Here is a 20,527-nt window from a genome sequence, read left to right as displayed (position 1 = left end):
TCTAAGGAGGGCCACATAGAATTTATAAACTGGGAAAGGGGACAACTTTTTCTTTGCTCGCATATGCAATACATGAGACCTAGTCCCCTTGTTCCAAATTAAACTGGTCTCAACCTAGAACGCTGCTTCATTTTTGTTACCAAACTGGTAAACCAAAGCAGCAAATCAGGTTCTCCTAAAGACCCCTGCCCCCTGGACATATACAAAACAATTCTCAAACAAGGAACCCCCATGGAATACCACAGGAATCTCCTCAACCTCTCAATCTCAACAGGTAAAGTACCACAGGCCTTCAAATCGGCTTACATCAAGCCGCTACTCAAAGACACAACAGGAAATGTAGAGGACTTATCTAACTACAGACCCTTTTCCAACATACCCTACATAGCCAAACAGCTAGAAACGTATGTCTACAAAATAACCCAAGAATTCATAGGAGAGCACTGCCTACCAGACCAGGCACAAGCTAGTTTCAGACCAATGAGAGGAACAGAATCAGCTCTCCTCTCAATATGGGACAACCTAAAAACGAACGCAGACTCGGACAACAGTACCGCCTTGATTCTCCTTGATCTATCCGCAGCTTTCAACACTGTCAACCACGACTTCCTCATAAAGAGATTAGAAGGACTAGGAATAACAGACATCGCCCTGCTATGGATCAAATCCTTCCTAACAAATGGAAACAAAGCCATATGGATTTAACCTTTTAAGTCCAAACCTAGTGGCTCCACGTGCGGAATACCACAAGGATCACCTTTCTCCCCGCTTCTATTCAACATCTACATGTACTTATTAAAATTCATAAAAAAAACACGGCCTCACATGCTACAACTATGCCGACGATACTCAAATAATCTTCAACATACAAAACACCCGAGAAGAAAACACTACACTAGAGAATTGCCTTTGTGATATATTCAACTGGATGAACCTCAACCACCTCAAAATCAACCCAGGAAAAACAGAGATAATGATTGTTCAAAAAAGGGAGGAGACATCAGCTACATCCCCTGGCCAAGAGAGCTCGGCACCACACCAGCACCATCATCAACTGTAAAAATCCTAGGGGTCCTGATGGATAACAACCTCACTCTAGAGCCACAAGTAAACGCTCTACTCAAGAAATGTTTCTTCCTCCTGCGAGCAGCAAAAAGGATCCTACCGTTCCTGTCGTTGGCCAACAAAACACTTACCATCATCGCTCTGATCATGTCCTGAGTAGATTACGCCAATAGCCTATACCTGGGTATGCCCGAACGACTTCTAAAAAAATACAACGCATACAAAATGCAGCAGCCGGACTTCTCCTCAAGCTACCCAGAAGAGAACACATCACACCCGCGCTAAAAATACTACACTGGCTACCATTAAAACAGCGAATAAAGTTCAAGTCCATGCGTATCACACACAGAGCAATACACAAACAAGGCGCAGAATTCCTAAGTGATAAACTACACCTATATCAACCAACAAGAACACTGAGATCAAGCACCGACATACGCCTGGAACCACAACCATATAACAGAAGAAAACTAAGGATCCTCTTTCTCTCACCAGGCACTGAAAACATGGAATGACCTACCTAAGAATATACGGAACACAACAAACCACCTAGCAGTCAGGAAACTTCTCAAATCATGGCTCTTCACAGCGTAACTGCAACAGCGACGCACTAGAATGCCCACCCCGTTAAACAACGATGAAAATAACACCAACCTCGGTCACTCCCAAAATGGACATACACAGAACCCAAAGAACGGATCCCACGACAGACCATAAGATATTATGGGAAATGGCCACAAAAGGAGGTCACCATAGACTGATCACATACTCAGACCGAGACGAAAGCCCTTAAACGACTCATCCACTGCCTCCCGGCCGTACCATATCCAAACCCCCAGCAGACACAATTAGATAGAAAGTTTGTGAGAGGAGACCGCAACACCAGCTCCAGCACCCAAGGAGGAGAACAGACACCCAACCCACACTAATAAATCCATCAGCATTAGAACACCTACAGAGCTTGCTACAATAGAACGGCGAGGAGCAATTAGAACACTTACAGAGCGCTTTAGAACAGCACAGGGAGCACCTCACACAAACCTAGAACCCTGCCAGGCATAACCCCGTTCGCCCACCCTGATGAGATTGAGAGAGGATTGGCGAGTGCCACACTCAGAGTTGTGAATGTTAAACTTACAACCCACTAACAAAATACTCAGCATTTCTGCAGACTTATCTCACTCAAAAATCTCACACAACCATCTCTCGCACAACATCCTGCACGCACTTCACAACACTGCAACACCACATAAGCCGCACCAACAGCACATGAGGACTGACATCGATCCGATACTTGCACCAAAGCTCAGCACCCGGTGTATACAGAGTTGAAGCTACCAACAGAACACCACCACTCTCACTATCCTACTCCCGCTTCACCTATGAACCCATCCCACCTTCTCGTTTGCAGAACCGCCAGAGTGCCTGGGGACCAAATCCGTTGGGGACGGTGCGCGATACAAATACCTTTAACAATTAACATTTATAAGCCTTTACATTATTTTGGGACCACCCCTCTAATTCGGCCCCCTCTTGAGAAAATCCCACCAAACTTTGCAAAAACATTTAGATCTATTATCAGTTTGGCAAATTAAGTGTAGATTCATCAAATGGCATCTCATTTATAAGCCTTTACATTATTTTGGGACTCCCCCTCTAATTTTGCCCCCTCTTGACAGAATCCCACCAAACTTTGCAAACTCATTCGGGATCAGGTCAGGAATATAATTGCAAAATTACATGCAGTTCCACTAAGTGGCGCCAAAGTTATAAGCCATCTAAGAACTGCTTTTCAACAAACCAGTAATGCAGAGGTGTCCGCGAACTTACACAGGACTGCTCGCCAACATCCAAACTGTTCGCGGTGAAAAACACCAGTTTTTTGCTTCTTGCAGCCATATTCCATCCCATCCTCATCACCCCTCAACTCCCCAGAGGTTATTTCATAAATTTGTCAAGTGCAATGTTGTGTTTTTTTTATATGTTTTTACCACGATGTCTGCGGACACCGGACGATGTCCACGAATCCAAGATGGTGGGCGTTGCCAAAAATCTGTTGCACCTCATGCTTCACACCAACCAATCAGCAAACACGTTGTGTGTCTGTGGACATGACGCAAGTCCATTAGCCAATCAGTGTCCTGTCCGCGGAGCGAACAGGGAAGTGTGTCCGCGGAGCGGACATAGATATCACTAACTTTTTTGCCTTACGTTTTGGTAGTTTATACCTTTGTGTGGTTCATGCCAAACATAAGAGCTGAACTCTGTACATCCAATGTGGGATTTTCTAAGTTCTGTCACAGACAGTAACATGTGTAAAACTCCCTAACACCTGCGTTTTTTCCGTAAGTGTTGTTCAAGGCCTTAATAATAACTATTTGTCTACATTCTGCCTAATTTGTATTATAAAGAGTGCTCTGTGTGTGCTTAACAAACCGTCACCGTTCTCACGACCTCCTAAATCCCTACAATCTGAGAAATGACGTGTCCTTCTGGTCATTCAGAAAAATCCTTAAAACCCTGCTCTTCAGATCTGACCTGCAATAGTCCTTCAGCCCCTCATTCCAGTACTAATTAGGATAAGGATCAGCAACAATATATAAATCTGTAAATTGTGTGATTCTTGCTTTGGAACGTAATGCAAATTTACTGTTTAACATTTTATGCTCTGAATGCCTATTGCTCTATCTGTAATGTACTGTGTAACTTGTAATGCAATTGTCTGAGCGTTTATGCTCTATATGTAATGTACTTTGCACCCGGTAATGTAATGCCTCCAAGACATCAAAGTTGTAACCATATCCTTAAGCATTAATCAGCGCCTAGTTGCCTTTCAGCTATGTGCACTTTACAAATGAATAAATACATAATTCTAAGCTGTGCTGTTCCGTCACACTACCAATGTAGTGTTTGGCTAGGCCTTACTGTTTGTCCTTGTTCCTCGGAATAGGATGGCCTTTAAGAATCTGTCCACGGGCAGATTCTGAAAATCCATCTCAACAAGCCCCAATTTAGGATAGACCAATTCCAAGGACACTGCGGGATGCCAGTTAACATTTAACAACGGGTCCAATGACGAATATGTCCCCAGGACCGCCCACTCGGCTGTGCTTTGCTTTTTTTTTTTTTTAAACCAAAGACATCTATACACCAAATGTCTAGTTAAAAAAGGTAGTATAAAGCATACAACTTTGCCAAATTTACTATATTTTGCAAAAGCGTGAGGTCCTGATATTGTTGCACACAGCCAGTTCAATTCCAGTTACGGAAGAGCTTGCTCTATGCTCCACCCAGAATTCTAATTTCAGTGTTAGGAAATTAAAAACCTTCCCATTTTAATGTGGGATGCAGAATTCAGTTTATTGACATGAAATATGGTAGTCAAACCTGTCCTGCAGCATATTAAAAACCCTAACTGTACAAGAATGTCCATTTTTGAAAAACAGTAATGAATCCTTAGCCGCCTTCTAAGATCAGTTCCACATCAGCACTCTCCATAGGGAGTCCTGGTAGCTTAGATGCTGCTTTCAAATGCAGTCTGAGATCAAAGTAATGAACAGCCCAACTGCAGGCAGAAGGGCCGAATTGTCTTTTCTGGGAGCGAGACCCACAAATTCTAGACTCTGTCATTAGATTGTGTTAATCCTTTCGTTGGTGGCACTACCAATGTCTCCAAGTCACACAAAAAACAGTCCATTCAGCGACATGACAGGAAGCCATAAACGTGCCTTCGGGTCAGAGGCTGATGAGTATTTTCCCCTTCTCCATGGGCAATCATCAGGAAATGATGTTTGCCACACACACACAGGCAGTCAGTCAGTCCTTTTAGCCGCCTCAGTCTGAATCACTCTCACTCTCTGCTTCCTTCACATCGATGCTGAATTTGTACTCTTGGTCACAGCCCATGTAGGCGTCGCTCATGAAGTAAAGAGTGTAGTTGTGTGTGCCGGTGGCAGGAGCCACAAAATCCAGCTTCACCTGAAAGATAAACAAAAATCATTAAGCTTGATATCTACACAGGCCCTTCATTCAGCAGCCAGTCTAAGAAGTGTGAATATGATTGAGGTTAGAGTCCTTTAATAGCACAAGTGCATTTTGGATGCCTGCTAATTACAGGTAGTATCAGGATTCACGCTCAGTCCTTAAAGTACTCAACTGGCTTTTTAATTCACCAATAGTAGTCCTGATAATGAATGTGAAATCATATCCAGCTGCAGTTTACAAGCCATAACTGTGCCTCGAATAGCAGCAGAACCTTTTTTAGCACCCATCACAAAAGGCTTCAGTTAACCTCCAACCTCTCAGCACACCAAGTCTCCCATGCCCCTCTCACCTTGGCTTTCTGCTGCAGTGTTAACCTCTTAATAGAAATCAGACTGTTGGACTTTGCATCTCCAATTACGACCCACCATCCTTCTTCACGTTTCTGAAAAGTAAAATTACAATTAAACCAATACTTGTCCCCTTCCATTCCTATACCTCTAATGGAACACTTTCATCCCCTGTCCAAGTCTCTACTTAACCCACTACACCCCCTCCAAGGCTTCCACTCCTTTCCAAACCCATCCATTTGGAGCATGCCCATCCTTCCTCCCCAGGCCAGTCACCTCAGTTTTTACGCTCTCTATTCTCCTTTCAGGGATCTGTGGCATTACTTCAAGTTTCCATATAACAGCTAAATACACCAAACACACATTGTATTTAACTTAACCTCTGGAGTGTGATAACTTACTTGAGGGAAGAGTGGAGCAATGACAGGACCTGTGACCTCCTCCTCTCGCTCCAACTGAACCAGCACAACCACCGGTCCCCCGCTAAAAAGATGATACACAAGAGGATTAGATGCCATCACATTCCCCATCTACACCAACCCTATTATCACAAAGATAAACAAATGTTAGAGACCATTATGTGCCCCATCCCAGCACCCAAGCAAGTACAAAGCACTAACATACTGAAGAGTGGATGATTCCACCCTTTGACTGCATGCAACAACATACCACTGCAACATGGCTTCTCTCCCCTCCGACATATTTATGCTAGAACATGTGAGTATATTCTAACTTGAATCGAGTTCAAGGGTTGCAAAGCGGGTGACTTCAATGAAGGGACTGCATGGCTATAGTAGCTACTACAATAAGTATCCTACTCAAATTCATTGGCCCCTTCAATACTATCCAAGGGAATACTCAAGTGTCAATTACACAGTGGAGAGGCGACCGGAGCATGTCCAAGTTATAATACAACTAAACCGCTTTGCAGCAACATCACTGAAACTTCCTACCAAAACGTAGCTACTAGTAAAAGTTTATAAGGGAACTAGATAACCTGTATCATGGAAACATCTCTTTGCAGTGTTACAGAACAAATTTGTAGCCACCTCTGCACCAGTTTGAATGGAAACTGGCAGAGAGATGCTGAAGTTTAAGATGGCCTAGGATACTGGACAAAATATTTCACTCGAATGAAACAACCACCTAGATACTGTGGAACTTCAGCCAATGCAACCAGTTAAAAGCAATTGATGGCAAGTAGAAACTAATACTGGACTATCTGTAAGAGAAAAGATCTTCTTGCACTGTGTAACAATGTTGGTTGATTCACTAGACAAAACACAATTTGACTGTTCTGGAACAACTATCAGATATCTTCTATGAGGCAAATAAGGTTACATGCCAGAAAGAACAAGACAGTAGGGAATTCTTGGATAACGGGGCCTGTTAAGGAGGGTTTTCTAAAGCCCTCTGGTCTGGTGAGGGCTGTAAGAAAATTTCAGTGAACACACACAGTGTCCATCAGGATTGTCCAAAATGATCTCCATGGCAACGTTGAGGAGCAGCCTGGGTTCATTAATTCTATTACAAGACCTTGAAGCGAGCATTATGCTTTTCTTCTTTATTTACTGCTCAACAGCAATTCAAAACTTTATCTTTTAAACTGTTTTTTCTTTAAAGAAAGTATGCCCAACTGGCTTAAAAAACGAAAATAAACAAAACATAGTTCATCAGGACCACAAATCCCAAGAATCTTAGAGGCTCTGTAGTCTTAGCCTCAGTTTGGTCCACCAATGGAAGTCTCTTAGTAAGTATAAACCTCAGTGTCGCTAGGTACTTTCTTTTTTTGCTGGCTCGACAGTTAAGTGCCCTTCATGAATGTTATAGCCTTGTTAATGCATTGTGGCGTGTTGGTGTTTCATATTATTGAGTGGGCATGTTACATACATAGCGGCGTGCAGGATCAGTAAAATATACCTCGCACATCGGTGGGCGTTACATTATTAGCAGCAGCGAGCGATTTAAGTTCGGTGTCCGTGGGAGGCATTTCACTGCTCCGGCAGGGCGCATTAGGAGGGAATGGGGACTCCGCGAGTGACTTTGCTTTCTTCTGGGAGCCCATTTCCTCAGAGATGGAAAAAGGCGCGAATCGCGCGTAACGCTCGAAAGCCAAGAACACAGTGGCAGTGCAGCCAGAGCGCTCCGCGCATGCGCGGACGGTCATTTCCCCTCGACGTTCATTACTCGAACGTATTCAATCTCACAGCTCCGGCGAGCAGTGGGGACCGATTCCTAAGGAGTGCGCGATCACGTTAAGAGGCTTATATACGAGAAAAAAAGTGAGACATAATAAAACACTCTGTGATTGACACTCAAGCAGGCAAGTCCAAACAGACTTACAGAGCGCCAGAGAACAACCCTATTTGTCAGGCAGAGATGGCCTGTGACAGGGGAGAGGAGTACGGGGTGGCGTAGTCTGACCAGGAACAGGAGCTGCAAGAGGAGGAAATAGACCTCTCTCAGAGCTTTAAGTTCTGGGAGATTCCCTTGTTGTTAGAGCAGTGGCTCAAGGGGTCCAGCCTATACAGGACAGGCTTCAAGTCCTGGAAAGTATATTGGGCACCAAAGATGGCGGTAAAGAAGACCTAGGTAGGGGACCTCCACCTTTATGCCTCTAAAGGAACATAGGGGGTGTAAGGCAGCCCGGAAAAGGAAGCACTCTTCTAACCCCACCACCCCCGGGCTTAGATAAGGGGGGGAGAGAAAAGCCCCAGGAGGCAGCTGACGCCTTTAACAGGCTGAAGGATGCGTTCCTTGCTAGAACAGCAGTGTCCGGCCTCGTCCCCCCTACCCCAGGGGTGAAAAACATAGGGGTTGTACCTTCTTTCTCGGATGAATACGATGAGCAGGAGGAAGAAGAAAGAAGTCTGTCAGGGAGTAATACGGCAAAGAAAGAGACAGAGAAAGAAGCAAGCTTGGTGGAGGGTGCCCCCGAGGAAGATGAGAATGCATTACTTACCGTAAAAGCATTTCTGATGGTTGTATCTGCTTAGATTCACATGCTGTGCATAGGTCCGACATCCAGTGGTCACTGCGGAGTATTGCATTTTGTTTTTCGTAGTCGAAAAGGGGACGTCGACCAGGCGTGTCTGAAACACTATCCCTATAGTGACGTGCGTTGTACCCACAATCCCTCACGCGTCGAGGTCCCTCTGTTTGTATTTTTTCTGCCCTGAGGGAGCCTTCTAGACGTGAGTGAGTACAGAAAGAGAGAGAGATATATAAAGGAAGTCTATGTTCCTTCCATCCGAGCGGGGAGGAAGGGTGGGCGCATGTGAATCTAAGCAGATACAACCATCAGAAATGCTTTTACGGTAAGTAATGCATTCTCTTCTGATGTTTGTTATTCTGCTTAGAATCACATGCTGTGCATAGACTAGCGAGCAGTACCCGGAGTTGGCGGTGGGTTATGAGAAGGAACAGTAGAGAAAAGGTGTCGTAATACTGCCTGTCCCACCTGGGAGTCAGATCTAGAGTGTGTATCTAGACAGTAGTGTTTTGTAAAGGTGTGCACAGAACTCCAGGTAGCCGCTTTGCAGATGGACTCAAGGGGAACATTTGCAATGAATGCTATGGATGCCCCCGTGCCTCGAGTAGAGTGTGCTCTTGGCTTAAAGGGTAGTTCTCTCTTAGCAAGAGTATAGCAGAGAGTGATGCATTGAACAATCCATCTAGAAATAGTGGATTTTGAAACCGCATCTCCTTCTCTTCCTGCTGCCACCGAGACGAAGAACTGATTAGTCTTCCTCAATGGTCTGGTTCTTTCCATGTAGAACATGACCGCCCTGCGTACATCAAGTGTGTGCAGAGTCCTTTCTCCCAAATTGGAAGGATTTTGAAAGAACGTTGGTAGTTCTATAGACTGGTTTACGTGGAATTTAGAAATAAATTTCGGAGCAAACCTAGGGTGAGTGCGTAGAACCACTTTATCTTTGTGAACTGTAACAAAGGGGTCTAGAATAGAAAGAGCCTGAAGTTCACTTACTCTCCTGATGGAGGTGATAGCTATTAAAAAAGCAGTCTTAAGAGTAAGGTGTTTAAGGGATGCTTTGTGCATGGGTTCGAATGGAGAGCCCATGAGTCTGGTAAGTACCACATTAAGGTCCCATCCGGGAGCAGGGTCAGCTATCGGGGGGTGTATTCTTTTTACTCCCTCCATGAATGCCTTTATAACTGGGATCCTCCACCACGACACTGAGTTGGGAGGTGGTGTATGCAGAAAGTGCCGCTAGGTGGACTTTAATGGAGTTAAACACTAGGCCTGAATCCAAGAGATGGGTTAGGTATAGTACCACATGTGTGGGAGAGCAGTCAATAGGGTTGATGCTTTTACTCTTGCACCAGATGACAAATCTCTTCCACTTGCTAGAATAGCAGTGGCGAGTGTTCGGTTTTCTGGCTTCCCTGAGGATGTCCATGCATCTTTGCGGGAGTTGTAGATGTCCGAACTCTATGACCTCAGGAGCCAAGCTGCTAAATTCATGTTCTGGGGGCATGGGTGCAGAGTCCTGCCCTTGTTCTGAGACAGCATGTTGTACGGGCAGGGGAGTTTTACTAGGGGAGATAGAGACATCTCCATCAAGTGAGCGAACCATGGCTGTCGGGCCCACATTGGGGCCACCAGTATCATGGTCACTTGTTCCTGGTGCATCTTGTGCACCACCTTGTTGAGAAGGGGAGTCGGGGGAAAAGCGTAAACAAATTTCCCTGACCATTGCATCGATAGACCGTTCCCCTTGGATTGGTTCTGGGGGTACCTGGAGGCGTAACTTAGGCATTGAGAGTTCTCCAGGGTTGCGAACAGGTCTATTTCTGGGAATCCCCATTGTGTGAAGACGTCGAAGACGATGTCTTCGTGCAGACGCCATTCGTACTCTTCGGGCAGGGGGAAATCTCTGCTGAGTCTGTCTGCCAGCGGATTGAGTTCCCCGGGTACATGTAGTGACAGTAGGAACATGTCCTGTTTGAGAGCCCACTTCCATATATTCTGGGACAGTTTGGACAAGCCTGGAGAGTGGGTGCCCCCCTGCTTGTTGATGTAGTACATGGCTGTAGTGCTGTCCGTAAGGACCATTACTGTCTTGCCTTGTAGGTGTTCTTGGAAGGCTTTTAGCGCCTTGAATACCGCTAGTAGCTCCAGTAGATTGATGTGTTTGGATGCTACGTTCGGAGTCCACACTCCGTGAGCAGTCTGATGGGATAGGTGAGCACCCCATCCTGTGAGGGATGCGTCTGTGGTTAGAGTGGCTTCCGCCGCGGGTGTGACAAAGGGTTTTCCTTTTTCCATGTTCCCCTTTGTCCACCACTGTAGCGAGAGAACCAAGGCCTGCGAGACCACCACTAGATCGTCCCATTGTCCGCTGGCCTGACACCACTGGCTGTTGAGCCACTCTTGCATTGGGCGCATGCGCAGGCGCGCGTGAGGTACCAAATAAATACACGACGCCATCATTCCTAGCAAGCGCATTGCTTTGCGTACCGTCACCTCTCGGCCGGTCACATATTGGGGGATCTGAAACAGCATGTTTTGGACCCTCTCTTTGGAGGGGAAGACGAGGCCGTCCCTTGTTTGAATTAGAGCCCCTAGGAATTGTTTGATTTGACTGGGGTCTAGACTGGACTTCTTTTCGTTGATGGAGAAGCCCAGTTGGAACAAAAGGTCTACCGTCTTTTGGGTATTGGAGAAACATGTTTCGTAGGAGTCCCCTGTTATGAGCCAGTCGTCGAGGTAAGGGTAAACTGGGATGGACAACCTGCGCAGGTGGGCCGCAGCCACTGCCAGTACCTTTGTGAATACCCTTGGTGCTGAAGCTATACCGAAGGGTAGCACCTTGAACTGGTAGTGTTTGCCCTCTATCATGAACCTTAGGTATTTTCTGTGCGCTGGCAACATTGAAATATGAAAGTATGCATCTTTAATGTCCAATGTTGTCATGTAATCTCCCTGTGAAAGCAGCGGGATTACATCCTGTAAGGTCACCATACGAAACTTTTGGGGTTTGATAAACTTGTTCGCTGGGCGCAGATCTAATACAGGGCGCATGGTTAGATCCTTTTTGGGTACAAGGAAGTACACTGAATAAATACCTTCCGTTACCTGAGATAGAGGCACGACCTCTATGGCTCCTTTTTCCAGCAGTTGTTGTACTTCTTGAAGAAGGATGGCAAGATGTTCTGGCGTCAACCGCCGTCCCCTCGGGGGTTTGTAGGATGGGGAACTGTTGAATTCGATACAGTATCCGTGGGCTACGGTGGAAAGTACCCAACGGTCTGACGTTATCTCCTCCCATGCAGGAAGCAAGGATGTTATCCGGCCCCCGACCGGTGTTGCATGGGAGGGGACGCGAATCTTCGCGTCACTTGGAGTTGTTGGGGGCTTGGGAGCCTATGGGGGTGGATCCCCGACCTCTCCCTTTGCCCCGGCGTTGGCCTCTTTGGCTGTACTGCCCACTATTGGCTTGGTAATTGGTGGCAGGGTATTGCTGATGCTGACCTTGTTGTTGTTGCCGTTGGCCACGAAAAAAGCGCTTGTTGCCATAGCCGCGTCTGGTAGTGGGCTTAGAGATCTGGTCAAGAGTCTTGATAGTGTCGAACTCTTTTTTGGCCATCTCTAGGGCTTCATCTACCGCTTTTCCGAAGAGGTTAGCGTCCTCAACAGGTTTATTTATTAAAGACGCCTGTGTCTCCGGTTTAAAGCCTGAGTTGCGCAGCCATACATGGCGCTTTAGGAGTATTCCTTGTACCAGGGAACGTCCTGCTGTTTCTGCCGCGTCCAGAGAGTTTTTTACAATGCTCTGGTTCACTTGTGTTCCTTCGCCAATAGTCGACAGTAGGCGTGTACGTAAAGGCTCCGGTGCTTCCTCTGCGTCTTTGCGCAGTTTGGCCCACTGCGCGTCTGCGTAGCTAGCAAGCAAGGAATTGTTGTTGGCAATTCTTGCTGAGAAGGCAGCCGAGGAAGTAACTCTCTTTGCAAGGGCATATAGCCTCTTGCCCTCCTTGTCAGGGGGTGCCTCACTGGTGGAAAGTGGTACCCCTGCCCTCTTTCTAGTATTAGATACAACTAGGGAGTCCGGTATGGAATGTCCCCTAATATAGAGCGGGTCTGAGGGTGAAGGAGCGAAAAGTTTCTCAATCCGTGGATTGACCCCTCTGATCAATGCGGGAGTGGACAGCGACGGGGTGATCCTCCTTTTAACTGAGGCGAGGAGTGGAATGGTCTGGCTGACCGGGGGTTTTTCTTTAATGACTCTTTCTACAAAGTCTAATTCTGGAGAGAGTTCTCCAGTGTCCAGTTCGAAATGCGCTGCTGCTCTGCGCAACAGTGCATTGAAAGTAGGCTGATCGTCAATTGGAGACGTGTTCCTAACTGGAGAATTATCCGGAGGAGTTAGATTTAGGGCATCAGTGTCGGAACACACTGATGGTGATTGCCAGGGGTGCGAAGGTCCTTCTCCTGGGCTAATCCCGAAGCCTTCTTCTGTAATGTCTGTTCTGTCTTCTAGACATTCCTCCTGGTTCTGTCCTTCGTTGTCCATGAAATCATCTTCTTCCTCGAAGTATTGTTCCTCCCCAGTGAGGTCATATACATCTTGGAAGTTTGAGGCTGTGTCCAGCAGGGGATCGACCAGCCTCGGTTTTTTGGCTCTGGGGTCGTCTTGAGGCCCTTCTCTAGTTCTTCTGAGAGTTAGAGGGGCTTGGGTACTCAAACTTTTCCATCCTCTCCATACAGAGGTGGAGTCTCTCCATAGTTTCATGGGGTACCCCAGAGCGGTCTAGCGGGGGAAAACTCGAGTTGTCTACCTCGAAATGGCTCGACCTCTCCCAAAGCGTCGAGGAAAGTGTCCCGTCGCCCTCGTCAAAACCCTCAGGTGTGTCGAGAGACTCCCTGACTGAAGGGGGTAGTCCCTGCTTTCCTTCGGGTGTTTTCGGCGTATCCTTTGATCTATGCGTAACGCTCGACGAAATCTTCGGCGTACGCTTTTGGGCGTCGGCTACAACGATCCTGGCTAAGCTATCGGCGACATTCTTGTCGGCGGAAGCTTGAGTTTTCGACGCTATGGGTATCGAGCGCTGTACGGCGGTCTGCGCCTTCTGTTGATGCGCACCGGCCGATGGTTTGGTGGTGGCGCCCTTGTTTGCCGAAAGCCCAGTCGCAGGTCGCGGCTGCGGTTGCGAGAGGGGCTTCGAACCCGAACGGTCCGAGGAGGCCGCCGGTGGAACCTGCGTCTCCTTGGGCGCCGAAGCTCTCTTCGACTTAGACGAAGAAGAGCCATGGGTTGTGTGCTTATCTTTATGTGAAACTTTGTGTGCGTCAGTGTCGCCGGGGTGTTCATCCCCATAAGCAGGGCGTGAGCCGAGCCCGTCGGGGCCGGGGACAGACGACGAAGCGCGTAAGCGCTCCTTAGAGGGGGTTTCGACTTCCGTGGCGGAGGTCGTGTCATCGCGTTCCTCGTCACTGTCGGTGGTAGCAGCGGCGGGTGAACCTTCGGCCTTCGACATCGCGTAGGCCGCCCACCTTTTAACCCTACGGTCTTTTAGAGTTTTAGGCTTCAGAAGCCGACAAGCCGCGCACCCTTCCTCTTTGTGATCGAGAGGCAAGCAGCGGTTACACCGTGAGTGCTTGTCCTTCCAAGTGAATTTGCCTTTACAAAGTGGGCAAAACCTAAATGGTGTCCTCTCCATAGCAGAGGCAATAAATCGCGATAAACACCCCCAGGGAAAGGAAGGGGAAAGGGAAAGGCATTCTCAGAAAGACCCAGAGATGTCCCACGACCCCACTCTCCCTACTGTATGTGGCCAGCGAGGCCAGGCCACGTGTTCGGCAGCGCCGAAGATTTCCTCCGCTCGACCCTCCGTCGACGATTTTGCTCGGCGGAGAACAGCTACACTGCGTCGAGGGAGTGCTGTATTAATCTTCGTAGAAGAAACGACCAAAGGTCGAGGGTTGCAATGTCTCTCGAGGAGCTCCGCGTGAAGGCGACCAGAAGCTGGGCGGAAAAAAACAATCTGAGGGACCTCGACGCGTGAGGGATTGTGGGTACAACGCACGTCACTATAGGGATAGTGTTTCAGACACGCCTGGTCGACGTCCCCTTTTCGACTACGAAAAACAAAATGCAATACTCCGCAGTGACCACTGGATGTCGGACCTATGCACAGCATGTGATTCTAAGCAGAATAACAAACATCAGAAATGTCGGATATCTTTGAGCCTGAGGCCATCAGGCATCCGAGATCAACCGATTGGACGCCATCCCCTAAAGTGGCGCTATACATGTCCCAGAAATTAAGGAAACCTCTAGAGAAAGAGACCAGGTTCAGATTGAGATCAGAATGTCATAGGCCAGAGCTCTCGGGGAAGGTGGCGGAGACCCCGGAGCTTGACTCTAAAATGTTGACTTTCATCACGAAGGCCGGTAAGGACGCTAGAAGAGGGATGGATCGCGCATGGCGGTCATGTCAAGATAAAATATTGGATTTAACAGGCCCCATAGCTAAAATTATGGACCTCGCGGAGAGGGCAAAGGACACTGGAGAGCCGGTGGACCCGTACGCACTAGTGGGATGGGCTCAACGCACCGTGCGTCTCCTAGGGAATGCGAATATCGCTATTTCAGCAGAGAGACGTAGGTCTATGCTCTTGAAGATAGACAAGTTAGGAGACTTAGCCTCGTACGAGGCAGGAGAAGGGGCGCAAGGCCTTCTCTTCGGCGACACATTCGTCAAAGATGAATAAGTTTGCAGGGACCTATACTGCGTTTGAGAAGGCCCAAGCATCGATTAGAAAAGTGTTCCCCACTCAGGTTTTTGCAGGGGCTGGCCGCAACAGGGGTCGCTCGTCCGGCCGTCATAATTACACCAAGAGACCCAAGGGCCCAATACTGGAAGTCGCGCCAACAAGACGCGTTCTTCCCGAACAGAGGCAGAGGCTTCAGAGGGCGCCGAGGAAGAGGATACTTCAGACAGCAGAATAGTGCCACAGGTGAGAGAGCACAGCGAATGATCCCCCAGTGGGCAGGAGGATGTTGCTTTTTATGAGCAATTGGTGCGAATTATCAGCAGACGCGTGGGTGCTTCAGACAGCTCATGGATTTCATCTAGACTTCATAGAAGAGCCGTCTCAGGCCCATCCCCCTCAGCGCAAGCGTTCCTCAGAGGAGGAGATAGCCCTACTGGATGCAGAGTTAGAGGCACTGGCGCGAAAACAGGCGATAGAGAGGACTCAGCCCCATGCAGACAGTTTCCTGAGCAACATGTTCTTGGTACACCGCAAAGGAAAGGTGAGACCAGTTATCAATTTGAAGGAGCTGAACAGGTGGCTAGTATACAGACACTTCAAGATGGAGGAAATGCACTTATTGGCGGACCTCCTAAGAAGGAACGATTGGCTAGCTCGTCTAGATTTAAAAGACGCATGCCTCACAATTCCCGTAGCTCCAGCACACCGGCGCTTCCTACGCTTCGAGTGGAAAGAGGAGATATGGCAGTTCAAGACATTGCCCTTCAAGCTAGCGTCAGCGCCTTGGGCCTTCACAAAGCTAATGAGGCTTATAGCCACCACAATGAGAGAACAAGGAATAAGGATGATCATATACTTGGACGACATCCTTCTCATGGCAGAGAGCAGGGAGAACTTCTGAGGCAGGTTCAGTGGTCGACTGCTCTCATCTCCAGCCTAGGCTTCTTGATCAGCAAAGAGAAATCAGAGCAAGTTCCATGCAAGAAACTGGAATTCCTAGGTTTCACCATAGACACGAGGAAGCCCGTGCTAGCCCTTCCGCCTGCCAAAATAAGATCAATCAAAAAGGACCGGAGGACAGCCCTGGGGAGACAGTTTATTTCGCTTCGGAATTTAGCCAGGATAGTGGGGCTTCTTGCGGCCTCGATTCAGGCTATTTTCCCCGGGCCTTTACACTATTGAGCCCTTCAGAGGCTCAAGATCAAGTACCTTCAGAAGGGATGGAGATACCATCATCAGGTCCAGTTGGATGAGGACAGCAGGACAGAGCTCCGATGGTGGCTGCACAATATGGAAGCATGGAACGGCAGAGCCATCTTCGGAGACCTGCCAGAGCTCATAATAGAATCAGACGTCAGCAGGTCAGGCTGGGGAGCCAGGTGCGTTCACACAGAAACAGGAGGAAAGATGTCCCCAGAAGAGCTAGAGCTGCACATCAACTGTTTGGAGCTGCTAGCGGGGTCATTTGCAGTGAAAGCCTTTTCCAAGGACAGAGCGAAATGCTGCATTCTGCTACGCATGAACAATATATCCGCAGTGAAGTATATCAACAAGCTGGGAGGAACAAAGCCCAAAATGCTAGTGGAGATTGCCAAGGATTTCTGGCACTTCTGTCTAAGCAGGAACATTTCAGTCAAAGCGGAATATCTTGCGGGAGCGTAGAATACCGTGGCTGACTGGAATTCCCGCTATCTGGTAGATTCCAGCGACTGGAGACTACACAAATCAGTCTTCAACAAGTTGCAGCACAGATGGGGGCCATTTCATACAGATCTGTTTGCCTCCAGACTAAACGCACAGCTGCAGCACTACTTCAGTTGGAGATTAGACCCGGAAGCGCAGGGAATGGATGCATTCCTACAAGTTTGGGGACTACACGTCCATTACGCCTTTCCCCCCTTTGCGATGATAGCCAGAGCGCTGGCGAAGGTGCGCAGGGACAAGGCAGAGTTAGTGATGGTAGTTCCGGAATGGAGTTCTCAAGCCTGGTTTCCGATTCTGATGGAACTTTCCATGGATTTCCCTCAGAGGATCTTACACCGAGGGGATCTCCTTTTAGATCCAGCAGGAGCGCCTCGCCTCACCCTCCGATTCACGCTCTTGGCCTGCAGAATTTCAGGCGACAATGGTGCTTGCCGGGACTTTCAGAAGAGGCTACAGAGCTCATCAAAGTATCATGGGCTCCCTCGACAGTCAGGAGCTATAATTCCGCTTGGCAAGCATGGTAACTATGGTGCAGGGAGAGGAGTATTCCTCCCATTTCAGCCCGTATAGCGCATGTCAAACTTCCTGGCGTCTCTTAGCACAGAGGGGAAAGCATTCAGAACGATAGGGGTGTATAGGTAAGCCATTTCGGCAGGCCGCGAGCTGGTGGATGGCGTACTAGAGGGAGAACATCCAGCGGTAGTAAGACTTCTCAAAGGTGTTAAAGTAAGCAGGGCCCCGCGGCCTAAGTATTCAGTTCTGTGGGACGTCACAAAGGTCTTGCACATGTTGGAGCAATGGCCAAGAAACAAGCTCCTGTCAGAGAAGCAACTGTCAGGGAAGCTAGCCACCTTACCAGGTTTGGTTTTGTGTAGACATATTTCAGATGTGAAAGCTCTTAAGATAGACCGGAAAATGTTCTATCCGGAGGGAGTGGCATTCAACATAGCGCAGCGCACTAAGACCAATTCCAGGATAATTACTTAGCCGTATTTTGCAGATAACAGCAACCTCTGCGTAGCGCAGTGCATAAAGAGATATGGAGCAGCTACAGCCGCGATAAGACTGGTAGGAGTGGCTCAACTGCTTATTGCGCACAGGAAGCCTTACAAAGCTGTAGCTCCAGCTACTATAGCAAGATGGGTGAAGGAAATCATGGAATTAGCAGGGATAGACATATCTGTATTTGGAGCGCATTCAGCCAGAGGAGCTATGGCTTCCGGAGCTTTTGCAGCGGGAGTTCTGCTGCAGGAGATCATGAAAGCCGCAGATGGGTCCAGTGACTCAGAATTCAGAAATCTCTATTTTAAGCGAATATTACAGCGGCAGTGATACAAAGCTTTGAAGCATAATGCTCGCCTCCGGTCTTGTAATAGAATACAGATTGCCCATGCAATAAGCACAGGAAGTCTTGATTCTATTAAAGACACGCAGGCAAGCATTATCCCGCCCTGCAGAATTTGAGATTGTAATTAATGTAGTACTGCATTACTATCATTGAGATGTTAAGAGGAGTTCCCGACCCTAACGTTGATTATCTTCTCTTTGTTGGTAGGAGAAGAGCAGAAGAGTAACCGGGATTGAGGGAAAGTCAAAGGATCCAGCTGACGAGGAGTTGCAGAGAGGATGCACGTTGTTTAAAGTTATTTAAAGTTGGAGCTACTGGATGTTGCAGGAGTTTTTGCAGCGAAAGGGAAAAAGAAGAGGAAAGTACCTAGAGACACGGAGGTTTATACTTGCTAAGAGACTTCCACTGGTGGACCAAAATGAGGCTAAGACTTAAGAGCTTCTAAGATTCTTGCGATTTGTTGTCCTGATTAACTAGGTTTTGTTTATTTTCATTTTTTAAGCCAGTTGGGCATACTTTCTAAAAAAAAAAAATAGATTAAAAGAAAGTTTTGAATTGCTGTTGAGCAGTAAATAAAGAAGAAAAGCATAATGCTCGCCTCCGTGTCTGTAATAGAATCAAGACTTCCTGCGCTTATCGCATGGGCAATGTGCATTAAGCTTAGAAACACTTTTCATGGAATAACTTTGGAAATACTACACAGTAGGCATATTGAAGGGAGTAATGGGTTGAACAAATGTCTCCCATAATGTTCAAAACCTAATTTAAGGGATACATCCTAACGGAGTATAGCACAGGGGCAACACGCTGGTCTGGGATGCAAGACCACGCAGAGTACCAGAGCTTTGAATCCCGGATCCGTGCTTAGAAACCAAACTCTGGTACAGTATTAGGTGCGTTATAAAAAAACCGATATGCACATTACAGGTAAAAGAAGAGAAAAATGGTTAAACAATTGGGCAAACCATAATAGTCACCACAATCAGCTAAATAGGTAAATGAAATGCAGTACAGAGTCATTGAAGGACGCTGTTCACCCCAAAACTCTGTAGAAACAGATTTTGAGAGTTTGGATATTTTAAGTAATGCTACAGCGTGAGAAACAGTGATTTATTCTTCTGAAAAGATGTGAAAATCACTAGCATATTTTAGATATACATCTACTATCCAGGAAACTCAATGCTCCCAAGGGGGAACATGGATAATTTTCAGAGTTCAGCTCTCATAGGGATCAATGGGGCAAACCTAACTGGCCTGCTGCGGTTAAGGGTAAAAACAAGGTATTACTTCCCACAACAACAGGAGTGGAAACCAGAAAGCAGGGGATTCTGAGGGACACCTGCTGTAGAGAACAAACCCAAAGTTTCAGCAGACCAGGAGAACCAGTTGCAGATTTAGACCAAGGATGCTTAGCGTGGTGGTGGGGGTGAAGGAAACACCTCTGCACCCAGAGGCAGATGACCTTAGAGGGAGTGACCGACTACAGGATTGGGGTCTAAAGACCAGGGGAGCCTACCACTAGTGCTGCTTACATCAGAAAAACTAGTAATGGTTTGTGGTCCCCGGTCCAGATGAAGTCCAAGAGGAAGATGGTGTCCAGACAAGAGGATCCCACAAAAGAAGTACTCAAAATGTCCAATATCAAGAAGGGCTCTGCAGCAGGAGAACTCTGAAGGACCTAGCCACGGTGCTAGGCAGCTGTAAGAAAAGATTTTATTTTTAGTGCTCTCCATCCATAGACATTTATGGACTTCCTCCAACCACCTCTTCGACACCCCCTCCCCCCCGAACGTTTTACTTTTGTTTTTGACATTTCAGACTTTTGAAGACAAGTCTTTTTACTTAACTTACCTTGCTTAGCCCATCCATTTTGGAGGCACTGATCAGTCCCAATGGCTATCCATGAACCAAATGTGTTTGTTTTATGCTCATTTGTATAGGGAACCTCATCAGTCCCTAAGACTATGAGTACTGGGAGACTGTCTCCCTTAGTTAATTTCTTGTATGTTTAAAATTGCACACATCACCCTAAAGTAAAGTGCAGTTCGGATACTTTGTATCCTTATAACCTTTTCGTTTGCACCTTTGTGGTTACAAGCACAATGTGTCCAGGATGGGCAAGTGGCAGCAAATCTTTTTCTGTCGTGTTTTTGACTTTTTACTTGTGCACTTTACTGCATAATGCCAAACAGTACCATGCACACTACAACGGCTGTACCATGAGATGTATGCCTGTCCCTTGGCCATGTCGTTCTTTGACCTTCTTCCTGGCCTCTCAGTTCTGAAATTGCTACATAATGTTAGCTAAGATTTTCATATGTGTGATAATTTTCCTGA

At 47.2% G+C, this 20,527-nt stretch overlaps 1 protein-coding gene across 1 annotated transcript in view; it reads right to left on the bottom strand.

Moving 5' to 3' along the window:
• Nucleotides 1–4,398: 4,398 nt before the first annotated feature.
• SNRNP200 (small nuclear ribonucleoprotein U5 subunit 200) overlaps nt 4,399–20,527 on the bottom strand; it is a 983,530-nt gene continuing 967,401 nt past the window's right edge. Inside the window, exons 43-45 of the mRNA XM_069619090.1 lie at nt 5,798–5,879; nt 5,399–5,491; nt 4,399–5,043 (exon numbers count right to left, since the gene is read on the bottom strand). Coding sequence (XP_069475191.1) covers nt 4,900–5,043; nt 5,399–5,491; nt 5,798–5,879 — 319 coding nt within the window. The 3' untranslated portion in view covers nt 4,399–4,899. The remainder of the gene's footprint in view (nt 5,044–5,398; nt 5,492–5,797; nt 5,880–20,527) is intronic.

This window comes from Ambystoma mexicanum, chromosome 10 (assembly GCF_040938575.1).
Source record: "Ambystoma mexicanum isolate Mex_15411 chromosome 10, UKY_AmexF1_1, whole genome shotgun sequence".
Taxonomy (NCBI): Eukaryota; Metazoa; Chordata; class Amphibia; order Caudata; family Ambystomatidae; genus Ambystoma; species Ambystoma mexicanum.
The sequence above is the reverse complement of the archived record's forward strand: the minus strand, read 5'-3'. Positions and strand labels throughout refer to the sequence as shown.